This window comes from Pezoporus occidentalis, unplaced genomic scaffold, assembly GCF_034315485.1.
Source record: "Pezoporus occidentalis ecotype Australia unplaced genomic scaffold, CSIRO_AGI_Poc_V1 ctg39, whole genome shotgun sequence".
Lineage (NCBI taxonomy): Eukaryota > Metazoa > Chordata > Aves > Psittaciformes > Psittacidae > Pezoporus > Pezoporus occidentalis.
Window position 1 is genome coordinate 5,011,946 of NW_026915713.1, and position 20,449 is coordinate 5,032,394.

The 20,449-nt window shown below is 40.7% G+C and overlaps 1 protein-coding gene across 6 annotated transcripts in view; it reads left to right on the forward strand.

Annotated features, from left to right (window-relative positions):
* Nucleotides 1–20,449, forward strand: part of CEP85L (centrosomal protein 85 like) — a 142,711-nt gene that overhangs the window by 14,251 nt on the left and 108,011 nt on the right. For 2 of the 6 annotated variants that reach the window (XM_062632430.1, XM_062632428.1), the window contains exon 1: nt 16,963–17,215. The exons of 1 other annotated variant lie outside the window; for it this stretch is intronic. In XM_062632430.1, coding sequence (XP_062488414.1) covers nt 17,167–17,215 — 49 coding nt within the window. In that variant the 5' untranslated portion in view covers nt 16,963–17,166. Of the gene's footprint in view, nt 1–16,962; nt 17,216–17,642; nt 17,943–20,449 lie in introns of those variants that run through there. 3 more of the 6 variants (XM_062632433.1, XM_062632431.1, XM_062632434.1) reach the window with 3 other exon arrangements.

A 20,449-nucleotide genomic window follows, 5' to 3' on the forward strand; every position in this document is an offset into this window, starting at 1 on the left:
ACACTTGGGTCTTGTCTGCATGTTCTGGTGGCAGGGCTGTGTATAGTGTGAAGAACGTGACCAGAGCAGCTGGTTTCCATCAAAAGGCATCATGATGGTATAAGGGAAGATAAACTGGGCCCTGCTGACTCTCTTGTTTATGCTCTGCAGACCAGCTGATGTAATTGTGCCTGATGGATCTCTCTCCCTCCCTGTAGTGTCCTGGGGAGTTGCACTGCAGCTCTCTATTCATGCTGTACATGACAGATAGCTAAGTGAATAAAGTGCACCATCCAAAAAGTCTTCCCATTAATATTCCTGTGTGTCCTTTCGGTAAGTTCTAAGGGTAAAAACATATGAGTCTGGAATCTGTTGAGCAGTTGTTATCTTACAGACATGGCAACAGTAATGTAAGGTCATGTGATACAATGGGTTTCACAAAATAATGCCATGTCTGCTGGCCATCAAACTCAGAGTTTATACATCTCTCTTTATAGACCAGTGACTTCGTGTCAATGGCAATATTTTTTATTCGGTGACCTGGAACCTGATCTGTAAATGTGTGTCATGCTTTATGTTCATGTGCATCCTTTTGTGTTTATTAGTATACTAGAACTGATATAAACATGCTTCATGAAGCAAGCGCCTTCATTAGATTTGGGCTTGTGTAAATATTTTGGTTTATGTACACTAAATTACTTCTTTCAGATAACCGCATTTTCTTGCTTGTCCAATATAAAAGCTTGCCAAGTGCCTTGCACTCTGTTGCTCTGTTGCCCAACTACTACAGCTTTAACTCTCCCACAAAAACATTTCCATGCAGTAATGGTTTTGTGCATTGTTTTTGCACTGTGTAGTAAACACACTGCTAGGTGACTACTAAAATCTATTTAGTAAAAATGTGATGAGAAAATGTAAATATTGTTTTATTTAAGAGTCAAAGCCATACTTCACCATGATTTACCAGAAAACTTTTGCCTGACAAAAAGCTTATATGTAGTGGTAAACTGTAATAATGGTGTAAAAGAAAGAAAAGATTTTCATAAAAAAAATACAGTAACAATTTCTGGAAGTCAAATCCTTGACAGCTTCTGCTTAAATTAAGTCTTCTTTAAGAGCTGAAAAAATAAAAAAATAAAAAAAAATCACTAAATCGTTCTCTTTCCTTCCCTGATAACTTGAAACCATGCAGAAAACAGTTTTTAGATATGTTTTCTGTAACCAAATAATTACATTCTTTAAGAATCTGCAAACAGCTAAAACATGACTTCTTTTTTAATCTACATTGCCAGCAAAGATGAAGTTAAATAGAGATGCTGCAAGTAGCATTTATAATAGATGGTACTGCAAAAAAAGCAAAACTTTGAGTGTCACCTTAACTGGTTGGTTGTATTCTCTATTTTTCAATATGAAGAAAATGAGAACGTACAGGGCAAAAATGCTCAACATGTCTTTTAGGCAGCAGCTTTCAACCTAATTGCATGAAGAATGATATGCAAAAGATCATTACACAACACGTAAGTCAGAAGAGTGTCACTCTCACTGCATGGCTAAGGGCAGGGAGATTACAACAACCATCTTGTTCCTTGGCCAAGCTCTTTATTTGGCCTCTGGCTTGAAAGAGGTGTGAGTTCTAGATTACAAATCCAGTGTATTACATTCTTTTGTGAGTAATCCAAGTTAGTTTTAAGTGACTTCATCTTCTGTATGTCCTTAGATGGTTACCTACAAATCCACTGCAAGGAAAATTGTTGTGGACTCCTATGCACTTGTGTCCTGGGTTCAGCAGTAGCGGTCATTTTTCTCCTCCTTGGTAGCTGGTGCAGTGCAGTGTTTTGACTTTTGGCTCGGGAACAGAGCTGATAGCGATGATGTTTTAGTTTGGCCAAGGACTTTCTGAGCCTCATGCTCTGCCAGGGAGGAGGGGAAGCTGGGAGGAAGCAGAGACAGGACACCTGACCCAAGCTAGCCAAAGAGGTATTCCGTACCACAGCACGTCATGCCCAGGATGTAACTGAGGGTTACACAGAAGGTCTAGGACTGCAGGGTTAGAGGAGGTATTGGTTGGTGCTTGGTTGGACTGGGGGGGCAAGTTATCAGTCGGCTGGTGGTGAGGTGTTGTATTCTCTTCCCTTGTTATTTCCTTTATCATTGTTATTATTGGTGGTAGCAGTAGTGATTTGTGTTATACCTTAGTTACTAAACTGTTCTTATCTCAACCCGTGGGAGTTGCATTCTTGTCAGTTCTCTTCTCCGTCCCTTAGGGAGTAGGGGGAGGGCAAGAAGGGGGGGAAGTGAGTGAACGAGTTGTCTGGCTGGGTTTAAACCACGACAATTTGTCAAACCATGAGGGAGACTGCAGCAGCCATAGTCTGGAATTGACTTCAGTCTCTTGCAGTGGCATTTGGAATGTGGTCTGTGAATTACTTTTTAAAAGGCTGCATGGTGCATCAGCTGGAAAAGGGTTTGCTGTCTCTCTACAGAGGACACTGATCAAGACAGACAGAAACACATTTTCTGGTGAAGTCTGTGATATAAAACCTGGTGAAATAGTAAGTGGATGCAACGCCTTAAAGCTGTGCCTGCCTATGTTGGCCCCTTGGGACCAAATCAGACATCGACCATGAACACCATTCTCAAGTGAGGTTATAAAAAGCTGGGGAGCTTTCGGTCAGATGACACTGCTCCGACCCAGGTGCAGGACCCTGCACTTGGCTGCATGTTTCTCAAGTAAGCTCCAGCTGGATTGCTGGGACTTTGCTGTCAGGAAGGTTTTCACTTGAGTGCCCTGAAAATCTGGAACCTGTCATATTCAGTACCCATACTCTGTTTTATAGCAAGGTTTTTCTTTCTTCAGTTGGAGCTGAGAATACGGACATTCACCCAGCGTGTTTCCTCTGTGCTGAAATATTTTTTCTATGTTGAATGACTAATGAGACTGAGGAACACTGTGAAGATATCTTTTCATTACTAGTGCTCAGATTTTCCATTCATTGTAAGACACAGCATCCATTTCCAGCAGTAAATGTCATGCACACAATAGCTCTGCTGTCGGTGTGAAACCTAGCTTAACTAGAGGAGGAGGCATAAAAGATCAGAGCACAGCCTCTGTGTGCTAAACTGTACAGTCCAAAATATGTCTCATACTGGCAATTCAAAATAGATTGCTTAGATAAGGTTGTATCCTAAGGCTTCATTGTCTGCCTGCATCAAATGTTACTTTTCTTTTTATTTGAATCATCTTTACGAGTCTAGGCACTAAAACTGATTATGGTCCTTATGTGGCCAAAAGAAGGCAGCGTTTGAATGAAGATTTGCAGACTACAAGCCTGACTGCACATGGTTTTCACCTGCGTGAACAGGGTTTGCGTGAACATTAGGAGACATTAGGCTGCTTGTTTTTATCCAGCTTGGAGCAGACAATATTCCAGGGGTCGTGTTTAAGCAAGCAGGAGATGTGAGAGACAGAAACAGAAGATGGTATAAGACAAAGGAAAGTAGAGCGAGCAAAGTCTCAGTGCAAGACAATGTTGAAAACAAACCCTGGGGAATGTGTTTGAGGTCAGTCACTGAATCAGTAGCAAGACCCAAATCAAAATCTGAATCTTCTGTCCTGTAGTTTGACCTTCACTGCATTGTCTGTAATTGATTTAAAAGTGGTATAATTCCTTAGTGCAGAAGTGTTTCATGTGTATGAGAATATTTCTCCAGCTTTATATAGTAAGCGACACATAAAATCCGATTTGGAAATAATATAGTGTGCAATGAATAAATGATATGCTCTGACATTTGGTGGTGTTTGTGAGATATAAGTCTATTTCTAGTGCACTCCAGGCTTAAATAGCCAACTGGTGTTTATAAGAGATGGGCTGCTGCATTCCTTTTCAGTTTGCTAATATGTGCTAGTCTACTGAAGTCAGCCCTACACTGAGTAAACACATGGGACTCTGCTCATCTATAGGACGATGTGAATAAACCATCATAGCTTCACTGGAGATCTATGCAAGCACCAGGTCATAAATTGTGAAAAATTTAAACAGAATTTGAACTAATTGACCATGCTCAGTGGATACACTCTCAGCCTGCACGCCTTAGTTTACCTAGCTGAACTAAAAATAATCCGTAGATGGAAAATCCTTGTGATGGACACTGTAAAAGTCCAGTAAGATGATTATGAAGCATAGTTTATTCTTGTAAAACACTTTAAGATCTTTGTTTTAAATGTGTTTAAACAATAAATGCTGCTACGTGTTTGGTTTACTGTGGTTCAGTACTTTCAATGTTGCATCGTTACATTAAGAAAAAGGGGGCATGTTTTCTTGACTGGATTACCGTGGAAAACTTTATTCTGTATACTCCACCAGCTGGAGCACAGAAACATGAGTTCTTGTGTACTGGTAAATGCACTAGACAGATGGGGATACTGGGATGTGTAGTGCTACCACCAAGTAGTAGAGGCAGGTAAAAGATCAGGTTTTATGACTGAACTCATGTCCAGTCACTGGAAAAAAATACAACCTAAGACAATGGGGCAAATGTTAATGATTCTTCCTTTTCAAGGTCATTTTGGCTTGTTACATTTGGCTAAATCTAAAGTACTTTAGGAGATTGTAACAAATATTTGAATTTTCATGTAGATTCGGCTCCCAGTTTTACAGTGGTTCTTTTTCTCTACAGTGGCCTAAACAACCCCCCCAAAACTATGTCTGAACTTTTCTCAATGCAGTTGATGCAGTTGAGGTATCAGGCTTTATTCTGAATCCTGCTTTCAGTCTCCAAAAATTCAAATCCCGTCTAGCTGAGGCAAAATCCTCTTCCATTTCTACTTGCATCTTGCTTGGGTAGTAGCTAAGGAAAAAGCTTCACCCAGTTCTGATAAAGCAGCTTCCTCCTCCCCTTTTACGGAGAATCATTTTAGCAGAGATTATTGCTGATCAGTTAATTAAGCCAGATAGAAGCATGCAGAGAGCCAAAGCATGATTTTCACTTGCAGCATCTATGTCTTGAGAAAATGTTAACGTGCGGTACTTTCTTGCCACTTGGAAATACGTAATTGTGCTTGAACACTATTTCACTGGAGGGGAAATCTGTAAGTGGAATTGCAAACCTTCCTAATGGAAACAAGGACAGATCACGAACAAGGTAACTGAAGTGGCTGCTTGATTGATTATATTAATGCCCAGAAGGGAATGTGTCCATTATATTTCTACTGTGGCTTTCTATTGTGTCCTCTCATTTAACAATGATCCACATACAAGGAAGGGTAAGGACAATGCAAATTGGAGGAGGGAAATAATTGCTATTAAGCAATGTCCTTTTGCTTTCAGACTAGCTGGGATTGTTTTTCCTCTCTGGTAGAAACCCCTATGTATAGCCAGTGAGCAGGGCTAGCTGCTTGGTTTGAATTTCTCTTTGTCTATTTACTGTGACAAAAAAGACCTCAGCTTGTAAGCAGACTGCAAAGCACTGAGCAAGGATGTGTTCTGAAGGACAGGAACAGCTGAGCCTTGTGGAGGCTCTACAGTTTGCTGGTTAGTGGTCTCCAGGCTGCTTTCACTTGCAGTTTTATGTATGTGAATGATATGCATATCCAATTTTATAAATTATTCCAAAGAGGAAATAATGCTGCTCTCCAAGCTTTCTTCTCCCCTCCCCAAGATGAAGGAACTGTGTCTCCAAAACCACATTATCAGAGTTTTTTTTCTCTTTCTCTCCTTTCTTTTTTCCTCTCATTCTGTTTGTTGTTCTCTTTCTAAAAATCACTACATTCTTGTGGAGGGGACAAATAACCTTTACGTTTTGTTTGCTGCTTTCTGAAACACTCTTCAGATCTAAATGATCTAAAAATGTATATCTTGCTGATGTGTCTTTTGACCCTATGTGACTGTAGCAAACCAGTCATCAGCTTGATTTGGCGCAGGATTGAACCCCCAAAATGGATTTCAGTACTGACTGCCCATACTGCATGAAAGTAAGCATTGAAAAGACTCATCCATCCACTTATTTGTCTGTCTAAAACTTTTACATCAAAGACATCTTGAACAGTTTCTGAGCTGAAGAGTTTTTGAGGAAGACATGAAGACTCTAGAAGCTGACACTGACATATTTCTGAAAAGGCACTGCTTCAGAGTACAGATATATGTTTCTTTGTAGCATTCAGAAAATTGTATTTGACTGTGAGAACCAAACTGTATTGACTTAGTGAGATCCAACAGCACACTTCATGCTGTTTGAGAGGCAAATGAAAATCCACGGCCTCCTACCAGGAGCCTGTTTCTTATTTCTGAAAAGCTAACTATGCTTTAATTGTGGTCTGGAAGTTAATGTTATTTCAGAATTGTCTTCTTAATTCCCATCATTCCAATTCTGCAGATGTGGAAAATCACCCTCTTTACTATATTGCCCTTGATGCTCTTCATTACCATCTGCTAAGGTTTCAAAATCTGTTATGAACTTGTTGCTAATTTCAACTTCCTTTCCTTTTTCTGGGAAAAACAAAGAAAGCAAACCAAGCAACCAAACCCCAAACAACACAGCAAAACACAAAAAAAATCCCAAACCAAAAAAACAACCCACAACAGAAGACAGCCCATCTGTATAGCTGCTGAACAGCTTACCCTGCTATAATAAAGAACTCCTTTCAGAGACATAAGTCAATACTTCTGCTTAGGTCAGTCAAGAGGAATTGTCTTTTCTTGAGTACATCCTATACCCATCTCTTCTTTCCAAGGGAAAACAATTTTCACCAGGCAAGCTGATACTCTGCCAGCCAGAAAAACCTACAGTGTTTGAAAAACTAAAGCTGTCTCTAATAAAAACCTCTTTTCTAGTTTAAGGATTCTTTATTAGCCAGCTCTGTAGTATTAAAGTGTTCAGGAAATAGTATTTAACAGTATTATGAAAACAATTTTTTAAAAAAATGCATTAATTTTTAATTTATCTTTTTCACTTTTTTTTTCTGATAGCTAGGCACAGCATAGAAGTAATTGAACTGTTTAGATTCTCCCTGTATATTTTAAAGGATTATAATTTAAATGATAGTCTTGCAACTGCTGAGTAATAATGACATCATTGTTGCAGCAAAGTCAATTTTTAGCAAAACCCCAGCTTACTAGGTTATGAATACGCAATTCTGTGGGTAGTAAGTACATTTGGCATCGTCTAACAGGAAAGCATTAAAACTGGAGAGCCCTGGGCTGTTGTGTAACCAGTTTTTGTCATCTTTGAAAGGGCCACAACAGGATTCACTCCCACCGGTTTGGGAGTGAAAATATAAGGTGGAATAACAGTGTAAGACTTTGAGGAGGGGCTATATATCATGAAGGCCTGGAGAGACAGATATATTGCACCATCTCTTTGAAAGCCTCACCAGACACGTATACACACACATACATACTATCATGAATAACTCTTATGATGCATTTGCCAGTTGCTTCTGCAGATACTAACAACCCACTAAATGAGCTGCTTACTCATTTGCAGTAGTTGAACAGGACTGAAGCTGTGCCTGCATTGAAGCTGAAATTTGATGAAAGGATTTGTGTTGTACACTGAATGGGGACAGACCTGCATCACACTCATTCCTCATCCAGCAAATGCTGCTTCCTGACACTGTGATACGTTTACTGGGGCAGGTCTCTCTCTATTTTTGCTGAGCAGGAAGCCCATCCAAGTCTGCCACTCTTCTGTTAAATCAGTAACACTGTGACCAACTGTCAAATCTCAGGAAATTCTATGGAGCTAGCTTTGTATTTAAAAATAGAGCTGATAAGGGTGGGTGGGGGAAGAGCACATTCAGAAATCTGGCTTTTTGTTCTTTGCCAAACAGTCACACTGTCTTTCAAGTGTATTTTACAAAATAATAATATAATAATATTATATATAATTTTGTTCCCACATGGGCAACAAGGGCTTGGGAAAACCTGACCCTGAGTTCTTTTGAAACTGTGTTCTTCTGAGATGGTAAACTGTGTGATTAAGTGCTACAACTAATTGGATAATTTTTCATACAGTCCTCACATGCTTATTGGTCCTGCATACAATCACTGGAGTCAATACTGAGGTTCAGTCAGTCAACTACTTCTCAAGCTTTTGCAAGTTTGGGTACCCTGCAGGTGCACAGACCAGAGCCCTTGTCCTCTTCTGCCCTGAACCAATAACTCTTGTCTCTTTTTTTTTTTTTTTTTGTAAATCCAACCACAATGCTTCAGGGAGCTTGTAAGTTTGTATCGTTCTGCTCTGCATGGAATAGCCACCAGACAGGGAGGCCCTGCTGTATGAACCCTGCGCTGTGCGCTGTGGAAATGCTTGAAGTGGGGGAGATCCAGAGGCAGTAAATCCCTATATTGCCGTCACTGCTTGCATAATGAAAATGATTTCTGTGGGAAATCCTTGCAGCTATAGATATGGTTGATCAGGGTTCTGCAAGAAAGTCCATTTCAGTGACTGCTTGCTTACATCTTAAGTGAATGAGTCTTTAGTAAACTAGCCTCTTACCATATGACCCGGTTTAAGTACCTATATATACTTAATGTAAAACTGTATTTGAAAATCATATGAAAGATTATGTTAAAAAACCCAGTGAGGAAAAATTAGACTTCATTAGATAAGGAAATAAGGAAACACAATTCACAGCCTCTCAAACTAGACAGCTGGATATGTTTGGTCCAACTCTGATCACAAATTGATGTGTTAACCCAATGAAAATTACTGTATTTACTAACTTACCTTCTTTTGTTAAAAAAGGAACTAATCTGCCAATATTTTCATCTGTGTTCATCCAGATTTGAATTAGCAATAGGTCATGTCTTGTTCATGATGGTGACCTTCATGAGCGTTATCTGAAGGAAACAAAATGTTGATAATTCATATGAATTTTAGAACCTTCTTGTGCTTCAGAATTGATGTGTAAATCTTTCAAGGTGAAGCTTTGTTTTAAACATTCAATGTGCCTCATGATGACATGATGAAAAAAAAACATTTTTTGTAGTGAATTTTTAATGCTTCTCTAGAGGCAGTTTCAGCAACTAAAACACAGCGCAGCAAATGCTAAATATAGACTCAAGTAAAATGGTTGGTAGTTTTTGTTTCACACAGCTCAGGTTTCTTATCTCTGTGCAAGGAAGCATGGTTTACTTAAACTGAAATACATAAGCTCGAGGATATGGAGCACTGATTAGATATTACTGTTTGATTATGTTCTGCTTTTAGAGTTTGTTACATACTTCTGGGGTTTAGATCTTTCAGATTACTTTGGAGGTCTATTAGAGTCACCTTTCAGAGGTCACATTTGCATGCTTTAAACTTCTGTGTTCTTGCATATCAGTAACGTTTGAGAACAGTAACATATAACTGCAGCAAATGTGTTTTGGAATATGCCATCTAATTTATCATTTTTTAAATTAGTTCTTGAGTTCTATGCTTAATACAATGCAAAATACACAGTTTTCTCATGGCTTTAATCCAAATTTTGTGAGCTTATCCTTGCAGCAATTATCTTCAAACAGAGAAGTGAGAGACAAGTAATATTTGCATGTATTTAAAGAGCCTTTATTACAGCTGTCTGCTTCCTTTTCATGTCTTATTTTTTTGTTCTGTCTTTTAACTGCAGTGGCTGTGATAAGTAAAGATCTTGTCATGGTGACTGCTGGGGATGTGTTCCAGCAGGGCCAACATTGTGAAATGCTCATGTAATGTAAGCTCAGTAGTGTCTTTGAGCAAGGGCTTCCATGAATGAACTGACTTCATGGAGCATTTACTGGAGTAGTATACAGATGGGAGTGTTGTGTATGACTGCCCCTTGCACTTTCTTAATGTAATTCGTTACTGTCCATTTCAGCTTCCTGAACTGCTTGTTATGTACTGTTTCAGTTATTTTTTGTTCTTGATTTTCACTTTGGGGATACAGCTAGTTCTGAACAGACTATGTCTTACCATTAATGCATTTCATTTGATACTTACCTTGTGAAGAGATGGCAACCATCCTTCCTTCAGAAGCTAGGGGGTTGTTCCCATGTTCTGGATTTACCTTCTGATGCTTGGCACAGAAAACAGTAACACTAAAAACTAAATTACCAAAGTATAAAGCATATTTGTATTGTACTGCCCTGCATGAACCAGAAAACTAGAATTATGATTCTTCAATTTAATTTTAATTGGTTTAACCATATATTCTTATTTGAGGTATGAGAATGGTACAGCAGTGCACTACATGATGTGCAAGTCTTAAACCATGGGATTCCTAAATTGGTGGGACAATACCCAACAATTTAAGCAGCAAAACTTAAACTTCTATGTTTCTTTTATTTATGTACATTTAAAGTTACATGCTCGTTTAGAAGCTCAGTTTCCTGTTTTCTCTGTGACCAAATATCAGGTTGCATATTTACTAAAATGCCTCCCAGATAAACTTTGTCACTCAAGCAATATGTTAAAAGTAGAATACTAGAGAATGATCTTACAGCCAAGCCAGAGTTTCAAAGTTACTTTTAATAAACAATCTTGTCTGTGTTACTTTTAAGTCAAAAGCAAAAACAGTCTAAGGATACTGTGGTGGATTCATACATATGTCATATACTAACCCTGACATCCCGTGAAACAATTCTGATGGGCACTGTGGTCAGTACAAACTAGTACAGTCCATTTTTTGCATTTCAGTCATTTTCTATTGTCTTGGGTGAACTGGGTTTGTCTAAAAAAGTGTGTGCTAATATATATGTTTATTAGTTTAATGTGAGAATGTTGTTAAAAAGCCTGAAGGATATGAAATACAAGATACAACCAAATGGTGCTTGGCAGTCTCAGGGGTAACAAAACCAGAGAGTTTTCTAAACCTGCCTGTCCTGCACACTGGGAAGTTCCCAGCAGTGCCACAACTGATGGCTGCTGGCCCTCATGTATTGCACAGGGAGCAGGGCTGTTTCTGAAACATCTGCAGGGGGTGTGCTGGGTGGGTCTAAAAGTTTCCCTTTAAACTGGATTTTATTTTAACAGCATAGAATGCCCCATCATTTTAGTCATGGATTGCTAGGAGAAAACAGAGTAGTATAGCTTTCAGTAGGATACTGATCCATGATTACAGTATATAGTAGTGAATTATTTTAGAATTGATGTCAGTAATTTTTGTAGAATTGAGAAAAAAAATGGGGTGGGGAGCTTCCTGAATTGAATTGTATTTATAGTTAAAAGTATGAAATAAATTTTTCCATCCGACTTTTATATATGGGCATATGACAGCATTGAGCTGACTAAACTGAGCACTGGCATAACTCCACTGACTTTACTGAAATTTCATCCCTTTGCAGCAATACTGGGTTTGGCTCAAAAACAAGTGACCAGATAATTTTCTGACTGGTAATGTTCGTAGCTTGTATTTCTGACTTGGAGTAAACAAACTACATATTTCAGGCTATAAGAAGATAGTGATGGTCACTTGGAAGAAATTTCCATTTCCAAGTATTCAGACAATGTTGCATTGCTGGCTGGTTTGTGCTCTAGTGTGTTTGGCCTTCCTGTATACATTTGTTGTAATTTTGAATTCCGTGTTTCTCGAAAGTTACATAATTCAGTGGGAATGTTAGTTGCAAGAGGAAAACAGGATTTACACCTTTCTGGGCTGAGGTAGACATGGAACAGGGATCCTCACTGTATGGTCTGATCCTTTGTTTCAGTGACAGCATACAAGGGGAATGCTTTTTGATTAACCTTCAAAGCAAGTAGGTTTTAAATACGTCAGGTTAAAGGCTGTTTTGTGCTTCTAATATGGCGGTTACTTCACATCTGAGGTGGAGTTTAACCTACATACAGAAGCTTAAAAAAAAATACAAATTATTGTATACCGATATCATTCAGTGCTTTATCCTTCCGCACTCGTTTGTGTGTAACACAGAGTCAGACAAGACTGCCTTGAAATAAAAGGCCAACTGTAAAAACTCAAGCATGGCCAGTGGCAGTCAGATAGAAAACCTGAACTACAGCACTGCTGAGGCTTCTTAGGTTTTACCATAAATTTTAGGAAATTAAAGAAAATGCAAAATGCTCAGTATTTTGATAACTCCAAAATGAAAGGGTTTTGATATAGACATTTTGAAACTGAATTGTGCCTGCCTGGTCTGATGACTGGTAGCGGTTATTTTGTGCCTTCATTTTCTTCATTTGGTGGGTTTTCTCTGAAGAACACCAACAAATGCTATCAAGCACGAAATTATCATTTTTTATTAAATATTACAAAGAAGTTTCTAATCTGCAACAGGTCCCAGACATGGCCTTCATCAGATGTTTCAATATCATAATATATGTAAAACATCACCAAGAGGTCTCAGTCCTCTCTCTTAAGAGAATTTACAGCTTGCTATTACTTTTTGTCTTCAACCTACTGGGAAAAAAAGCATAATAATACTGGGTGCTCCTAAAATCAGATAGTGTGTTCATAGAGCATAAAGGTGACTGAAGTGGGATCAAGAACAAGAGAACCAGAAAGACTGTAAAAAAGTCATACAATGTGAGTAGGAGAAGCAATTTTTCAAAAACTTTAGTGGAACTCTTTAGTGGAAGCATAATGTCTTGCAAGGAAGCTGGATATGTTAGTGAGTCCCATCAGGGTTAGAGGAAGAGGCTAGCTGCTCTGGTACAGGCACATAAACTTTTCAGGAGCTGACCCTGGAAGGAAAAGGCGTGTTGCCAGCCCATGGGTTTTAATACATTCTCGCTATCTCCTTCCAAAGTATATATATTTCCCCTTCTTTCCCACTGCCTTTGGGAGAGAAGGGTATTGAGAGAAGGGAAGGTAGAACACCAGTACTCAAAAATTTCCCCTTGAGAAAAACATACCTGGGAAATTCCTGGTTCTCTCCATAAGCTGCTGGTTAGATGTCACTGGATCCCACCTCTGCATATATTCTGCTTCCTGTGGTATCAGAGTTGCTGACACAGAGTTGATCTAAATCCCCTAGACTTGTTTTAAAATCATATGACACACAAAAAAGTGTTTGATCTACCCACCTATAAGGAGCCGTGTGAAACCTTTGACTCCCAAAGGTCTTCTAGCAATTATGTCAATAATTTTTCAGATGAAAATCCAATTCTGAAATCTGGAACATTAAGAAGAACCTGAAATTTCAGGGACTGGTAATAAACCATAGCTATGGTAACAACAAGCTGCTTGGTTTGATTTAGTCCCATGGTATAAGCTATTACTGAAAACATGGCACAAAGCGATTCAAATCAGTATCAATTTGTGTTCCTTTGTGAAAGATGTGAGCTTTCATTACCTTGTAGAGTAGGCAAAAAAAACCCATGCTGCATGCACCGCGTTATTTCATGGTACCTGCTTGGCAGCCCTTAGGTGACACAGTTTATTGTTAATGCTGTGCACAATGCACACGATGTACTTTTAGTGGAACATTTCAGTGTTCTGTAGGCCAACCTGCCCCTACCAGAAGGGATGCAGTTTATTAGGGAAGCTAATCTGCTCTTAATTATAGTGCCACCCAATGCTGTTTAACATCTTGCGTTGTAACATCCATAGTTACTTTTTTTTTTTTTTTCAAAACAGGAGGAATTTCTCAAAGGCTTTGCTAGGACACAGTGTTCAACTGGAAAAGTTGTGGGTGGAGGAAAAGGATTTCTGTACTCAGTGAAACAACTCAAGAACTGAAAATTTGTGATTTTAATTTCAAAGTTATTTGCAATATAGATGTGCTTACAGAAATACCACTGTTGCTTTTTTGACAGAATGCACACATGCTTGATTTCTTAATTAGATAGGGGAAATAGTCTGCATTCTCTTAGAACAATGTTTAGCTATTTAACATTTGAGGGTTTTTTTTACTAATCTTTTAATTCTATTAAACGAAAAAGCAAGTGCATAGAATGAATATTGAACACATTTCTGGCTTTATTCACAGAAAAATGTGGTTTTCAGAGGTTATGCTTCCGCTTAATTCTATTTAGAGCATCATGTTTTTACTTGGGAGGAAAAAAAAATGTGATTTCTGAACCTGGAAATAGACCACAAGCCCTTGGGTAAGATGTGCTGCAACTGACCTTAATGAGACAGCATCTGCCTAGTGCCAGTGCTTATTTAAACTGTTACTTTCAATTGTTATTTTTCTTCGTTGATTCTGCTAAGAGGGTGGAGTACGTGTCAGAAGAAAGAGGGGAGGAGAAAACTTTTCAGACAATAAGAACTTGAGTCCATTCCTTGTCTGGAGCATCACAGCTCCCAGTAATTACCAAGGGATGTGGGCTGTTTCCACTTAACATTGATTCACGTGTAAAGTTACAGGACTTTTCTCTCATACCATTCTTCCCTTCTCTAGGAGTATCAAGACCTTTACACCCCTCTTGAGCAGCACACAGACTGGAACAGTCCCAGACTCTGGAACACAGACTGCTACACTCCTGATTCTTAACCTAATTTAGCGTAAGGTGTCCCTGCCCACGGCAGGGGGGTTGGAATTAGATGATCTTAAGGTCCTTTCCAACCCTAACTATTCTATGATTCTATGATTCTGTGTAAGAGGTGATAAGCCAATGTGACTCTCTTAGTGTAGCTTGGCTGCACTAGGTGCAGCGGGACAAATGGACAGAGAATGGACTGGAGCCAGTTACTACCCACCACCCCTGAACAGTGGAGCCTTGTAGGTGGGACAAGAGGATGAATGCATCTTTGGTTCTCTCATCTGACCACTTAAATCTGTTTGGGTTTTTTTCTGCTCTGAGCAGCAGCACTGTCAAAGCACAGATGCCCCAGCAGGGACACCTTAGGAGACATGGTGTTGCTGTCAGAGGTGATTCAGCCACACAGCTTTCGTATGCTCTGCCACACTCATCTTGGCTTTTTTACCCATTTGTGTGTTTTGTTTTTTTTTCCTCTGTGGTATTATTCATGAGGAGTTACATAGGAAATTGTAAAGCTTCCATGAACATGTAATACTGAGGTACATAAAAACACTGCAGTGACATTTACTAGGAGATGGAAGAGCTGCTATCACACTCTTTCCAGACATGCCGCTTTCTGGGGTCATGATACGCCTTTAGATGCTTGCAGCTTCATTACAGGGCAGCATCACAAACTCCAGAGCTCAGCAGCTCCTCACCTGCTGCTAAACAGCTTCACCTTCTTGATATCCAGCTTCCTCACAGCTCACCGTGTCCCCGTGTAAATATGCAAAGTGCATATGCTTATCCAACAAACAGTATGCCACAAATGTTACACACAGCTACTTTAAACAGGTCTTGAACTAGCCTGTTTACGTATGTCTTGGTCTTGACTGTTTTGCAATGTACTTTAGCTCTTTCTGTTCTTATATTGATGTTTACCTACCATGCTCTCTCACAATCATTGTTCAACATTGAAGCTGACTTCAGGGTGGACAGCTTCATTGAGGTGTTATCAACACTAATCTAGATTCCTGGTCTTTTACTGTAAAACAGTAAAATGTAAACTATTATCATTCAAAGGACCTCTAGCAACAGCCTGAAGGTTTTGATGGGATCTCCAGGAGTTTTAGTATTTGGTTTTTTATTCAGGATTTACTAACTTCTAAAAGCCTGTATTTCTACAACTCACCTCCAAAACACCTAGTGACAGCTACGCTGCATAGTTAAAACAAGCTGGTGAGGAATGTACATTGTGTCAGGTCTTCAGTGAGCATGTAAGGGCTTTATATGGATAAAAGAGAGGACAACATAACAATGTACAGCATTTCTACTTGCTCATGCAAGTACTTCTGCGGCCTGTCTTTTACAGAGTACATTCTGAATACCTAGGCATAAATAAAATATGACCTGTGCTGAAACACAACATATAACTTTCCAAGGAGATAAAAGCTATTCTGTGATCATCAGCTACCAATTAAAAATGCATTGGGTCAGCAGGAAGCGTTTGAATACGAATTTATTGATTGTGAAGATTTCCACATGAACACAGAACTGCTCCTGTTTCACCTCACCTCCCTAAGTTGTCATGTCCATCACACTCTGCAATGCACTGCTTTTTGTATCTTGGTGGTGATGGCTTCTGTAAGTTTTGTATAGTTACAGTGAAGCTGGAAGCTGTCCAAGTTATTTTCTCCTCTTCGTGTTTTTGTCTGATAATGTGGATTGCTGATTGAGTCAGGGTACACTTGTTCAGAAGTCAGTTTAGAATGGGGACCATGGGGCTGCATTGCAAACAACAGTAACATGAAGGCTGCTATTGCAGAGTATCACTTGAAGTACTTGGACCAAACTCAAAGCCGCTTGTGGTAAGGGGAGGGGGGAGCCTCTTACTGTGTTTGAATTATCGCTGACGGGAGCATTTTGTTTCCAGTCCTGTGGCTGGAGGCCTCCTGATGGCACTGAGGATATTTTGGTGGAACTGATCACTGAAATTAATGCTATGATACTTCTTTCTTTCCACTTCATTTTCTTACTAAAAGAAAGTACTGGTAAATTCTTACTTTATGAACTCTGTTAAGTCTGTAACCTACTTGCCTTGTGAACCTCAAATGCCATAATTCTGGAGTAAGGCATCTCACTTTTCCTTACCAATTATACCAAATGAAGTGCCTTCCATTAGGCGTTTCCCTGATGACAGTTACACGCCGTTACTAACGGGTCCCTTCCCCGATCCAGCGGGCTGGAGGCTGGGGTCCCGCTGGACAGCCCTGGGGGAGCGCGGACGAGTAAGTGGACAAACCACACCTACAGCCCCACCGGGCCTGAGCGGGGGCCCGTGACCGCCCCACCGCCCACCGTGGGGCCGTGGTCTGGAGGCTGGGCAGGGCTGGGCTGATTAGCCCCCCGCCCCGGCCCCCTCCTCGTGGGCTGGGTTATGTAAGCGGCCTGTCCCCTAGCAGCGGCAGCAGCATTTTGCGGGGCTCCCGCCCCTGTCTCCGCCCCCCTCGAGAGGCAGGCGGTGGCAGCGCAGTAGAGCAAGTTTTGTCTCCTGCGAGGGTGCCGCTGGGTTTCACGGCCCTCGGCCGTCGCGGCCCGACCATGGCTGCGGCGTTTTTGGGGCAGGCAGCAGCCCCCACCGCGCCGGCGGTGCCCCGCTAACCTTCCTCGGCAGCGGGAGCGGCCGCCTCCGCCGGCCATCTGCGCCGGGGCCGCGGGAGAGCGCGCAGCTCCGCACCGCCGCTGCTGCCGCTGCCGAAGAACTGCGCCCCCCCCCTCCTCCCCCCCACCCCAGCCCGGCGCGGCACCATGTGGGGCGGGTTGCACCCCCAGCTCGGCTTGCGCGGCTACAAGGCGGGTAAGTAGCCCCGCGGCCCCGCCGCCTCCCTTGCGTCCCGGCGGGGCGGGAAGGGATGGGACTGAGAGGACGTACAAGGATCCCGTCGCACTGGGGCAACGGCGGTGGCGCGGGCGGGCCGCGCCGTTTCCTCTAGCCGCAGCCCGGCTCCCCTCAGAAGCGTGTGAGGAAGCGGCTTCCTCCTCACACGGGCGGGAAGCGTTACGGCCCCCGCTGGCTCCATGAGGGGGACGTGGCGGTGGGGCCTCCCGGAGAGGGCGCGGGGGCCGGACTGCTGCCGCCGCCGGCCGGGAGCAGGCCGTCCGTCCGTGCGAGGGTTCGGTGTTTGCTTAGCTGGACCTCGCAGCGGAGGGTAAAAGCTGAGCTTAACCTCTATAATCCGTTTCCTTGTTTGGGTTCTATTTTTCCTCTCTCCGTTTTGTTAGTGTAGCTTTAGGCAGGGGATGGAAGCGTGCTTTGCTTTATGCTTCTCGTTTTTAAACTGCAATAGATAAAGCCCTTTTTTTTTTTTATTCCCTCCCCCTTTTCTGTCTTAGCGTTAATTAGAGCCTAGTTCCTGCAGGTTTGCAGGAAGACATTGAAATGTTATGCTTGGAGTTAGGTTGTTACTGAGGAGACATGGATCTGTAAGCGAGGGGTTGATCCCTGCCGTAAAGGCTCTGTCAGAACTGCCAGAGGAGAACTGGTGGATTGATTGCACAACAGCATGAGCATTACTTTTAGGAAGGTAAGACTGGGTACCAATTGTCTGGGATGCCCTGTTGAGGATTTGGAAATGTTATTATCTGCATCACCTGCTTTTACTCTGGCAGAGTTCTTTCCTGCAGATACTTTGTGGTATTTTAACTTACTGAAGGTAATCGATCACCGGTGAAGGTCTGTGGTTTGGCTTGTTGTTACAAGTTCAAAGTAGTGCTGTTGGAGTAATACCCTTTTTTTCCTTAAGAAATTTGGATTCATGTTTTAATTTTGGGATTACAAAAGAGGCTGTTTTATGCTTGTACAGTTCACTTATTTAAATGGCAGGATTGTTTTGCTTTCAACTAACAGGGTTTTTCTTGCAAATACAAGAGCTGCTAAGACGTTCTCAGCAGCTGCCTGAATCTCTACAAGTAGTCTAATGTTTCGTCCCTTTAATGTGAAAGACGACGTTGTTCCTTTTTGTCTGTACTATTGTGAATTCCTATGTATAATACGTTTGCCTTGTTGAAGTGTTTCTTGTTGGGGTTTTTTATTGTTTTGTTCTGTTATTTTTTCAGTGCTTCCACAAAAGAATGGAGTGACATTATCTTTGTGCACCAGCTTGCAGAGATGCTGGGTGTTCTGAACATTAGGTGCAGAGATTTCAGTTAATTTGGTGTAAGATGCAGCAATTCAGGGTGCTCTAGTTCTCGATTATTTGTGTCTGGGGCAGGAATATCAGAAGTGTTGTATCACAAGTGTGCACTGGCACTAGCTTCAAACTATTGGAAAGATTGTTGGTGTTCATTTTTCATTTGTTTCAGAAAACTTTGGATTGTGGCATTCATGACACATCCCTTTTGCTTGGGATGAAATAAAGGGGGTTAGTACCATGCTGAATTTGTCAGCAATTCTGGTCAGTTATTGGATAGATGTTTCGCTTGGGTTTGTTTGTCAGAATTGTCTTTAAGATTTGAGAATTAATTTTGGGTATTGCTTTTCTTTCCTCCCCCATAATCTTTCTTTTAAATACTCAGGGTTAATATGAAGTTCAACACTTTATCTGTAACCAGTAGAAGTGTAAAGTAGCAAAATTTGGAGAAATATCTCAGAGATAAAACAGAGTAACAGAAGGTGGTGGTTAATTAGAAAGCAAGTAGATAAATGTTTAGGCTTGAGATATGATCTGTGCATTATAATTTCCAACATATATTTCAGTCCCTTCCTTCATCAGCCTTACTTTGAAAGAGTCAAGAAGCTGTTTCAAGAGGTCCATAATCCCTCTAAAGAAGAGGAAGTTAATTAGCTCCATGCAGGTTTTTTAATGAAGGGATGATGGCTACTAAGATCTTGGCTGTTACATTATTGCTGGATTAGGTTTTTGGTGTGGTTTTCTTTTTTTTTCTTCTGTAAGAGGAAGCTGTCCATGGGAAAAGTATTTTGTTGCAGAACGGTAGCTTCTTAGTAGAAAGCAGAAGTTTAGGCATTTATTTTTCAAGATGAAGGAAGTCTTAATTTGCCAAGATAAGGTTCATTCTTTAACGGCAACTACTTGCTATGGATTCTGATTGTCTTTTAAATATTGGCATGGGAGCATAACAGTTAGTGACTTGTTAATTCTTATTAAGCTGTGTTTATTACCAAAAGGCATTCTGTTTTGCTAGTTGTGTTCTAGTTGTCTATGGATATGGGTATCTAGAAGTCCTATGTTTTATTGAAAATCTTGCAATCCCCTTACAAACCTAGGTGTCTACTGAAGAGTTACTAGATTTTCAGTAACAGATGCAGATTAATTCTGATTTTCTTAAAGTTTCTTAAAAGGTAATAAGCAGAAACACTTCTTAGGGAGTATTTGTGGCCTTCAGTTTTATTCCTTCCTGACATTTCCAAATTGTTTGTTCTTTTCTATTCAATAGGAGTGCTTTCTCGGGGGGGGGGACCAAAACAAAACTAAACCCCAAAATAAGTCTTGTTTGAATCCTGCAGCGATTTAATGACTTATTTTGCAGGGGCAGCAAACTTTATTAGTAAGTTCAGCTTTTTACAGTCTAAGTATCTGTTCCAGAAAACTAAATTGCTGGTTTTGGAATGTATACGATTGACTTAGTCTTTCAGTCATTTTGTACATAAATGGTTTATAAAAACCTTGCAGCATAGTTTATACCTCTGTAAAGACAACAGCTGCTCACTGTGATACAGGAATTTAAATAACTGCAGTGAAGGGCATACAGCATGTAAGTCCCTTTGCTTATTCACCTAGACCATCATTTGAGATGCACAGTTGGCTAATGACTTTTTTAAGACTATGAAAGTGTTCACCTAGATATGTTGTCCCTCTAGGGCATGCAGTCATCCATTTAGGCTGTATGTGTCAAATGAATGCCTGGGGAAAGTGAAACAAACATGCTTTAAAATGGAATAACAAATGTTACTTTCAGTAAACTGTACCACCTTCAGTCAAGCTTCTCTCCGCCATCCAGTGTTAGCAATAGTTGGCTACTACTGAAATTTGGCTGGTAATAGATGTTTAGGTGACAAAAGTCAGAAGTGGTG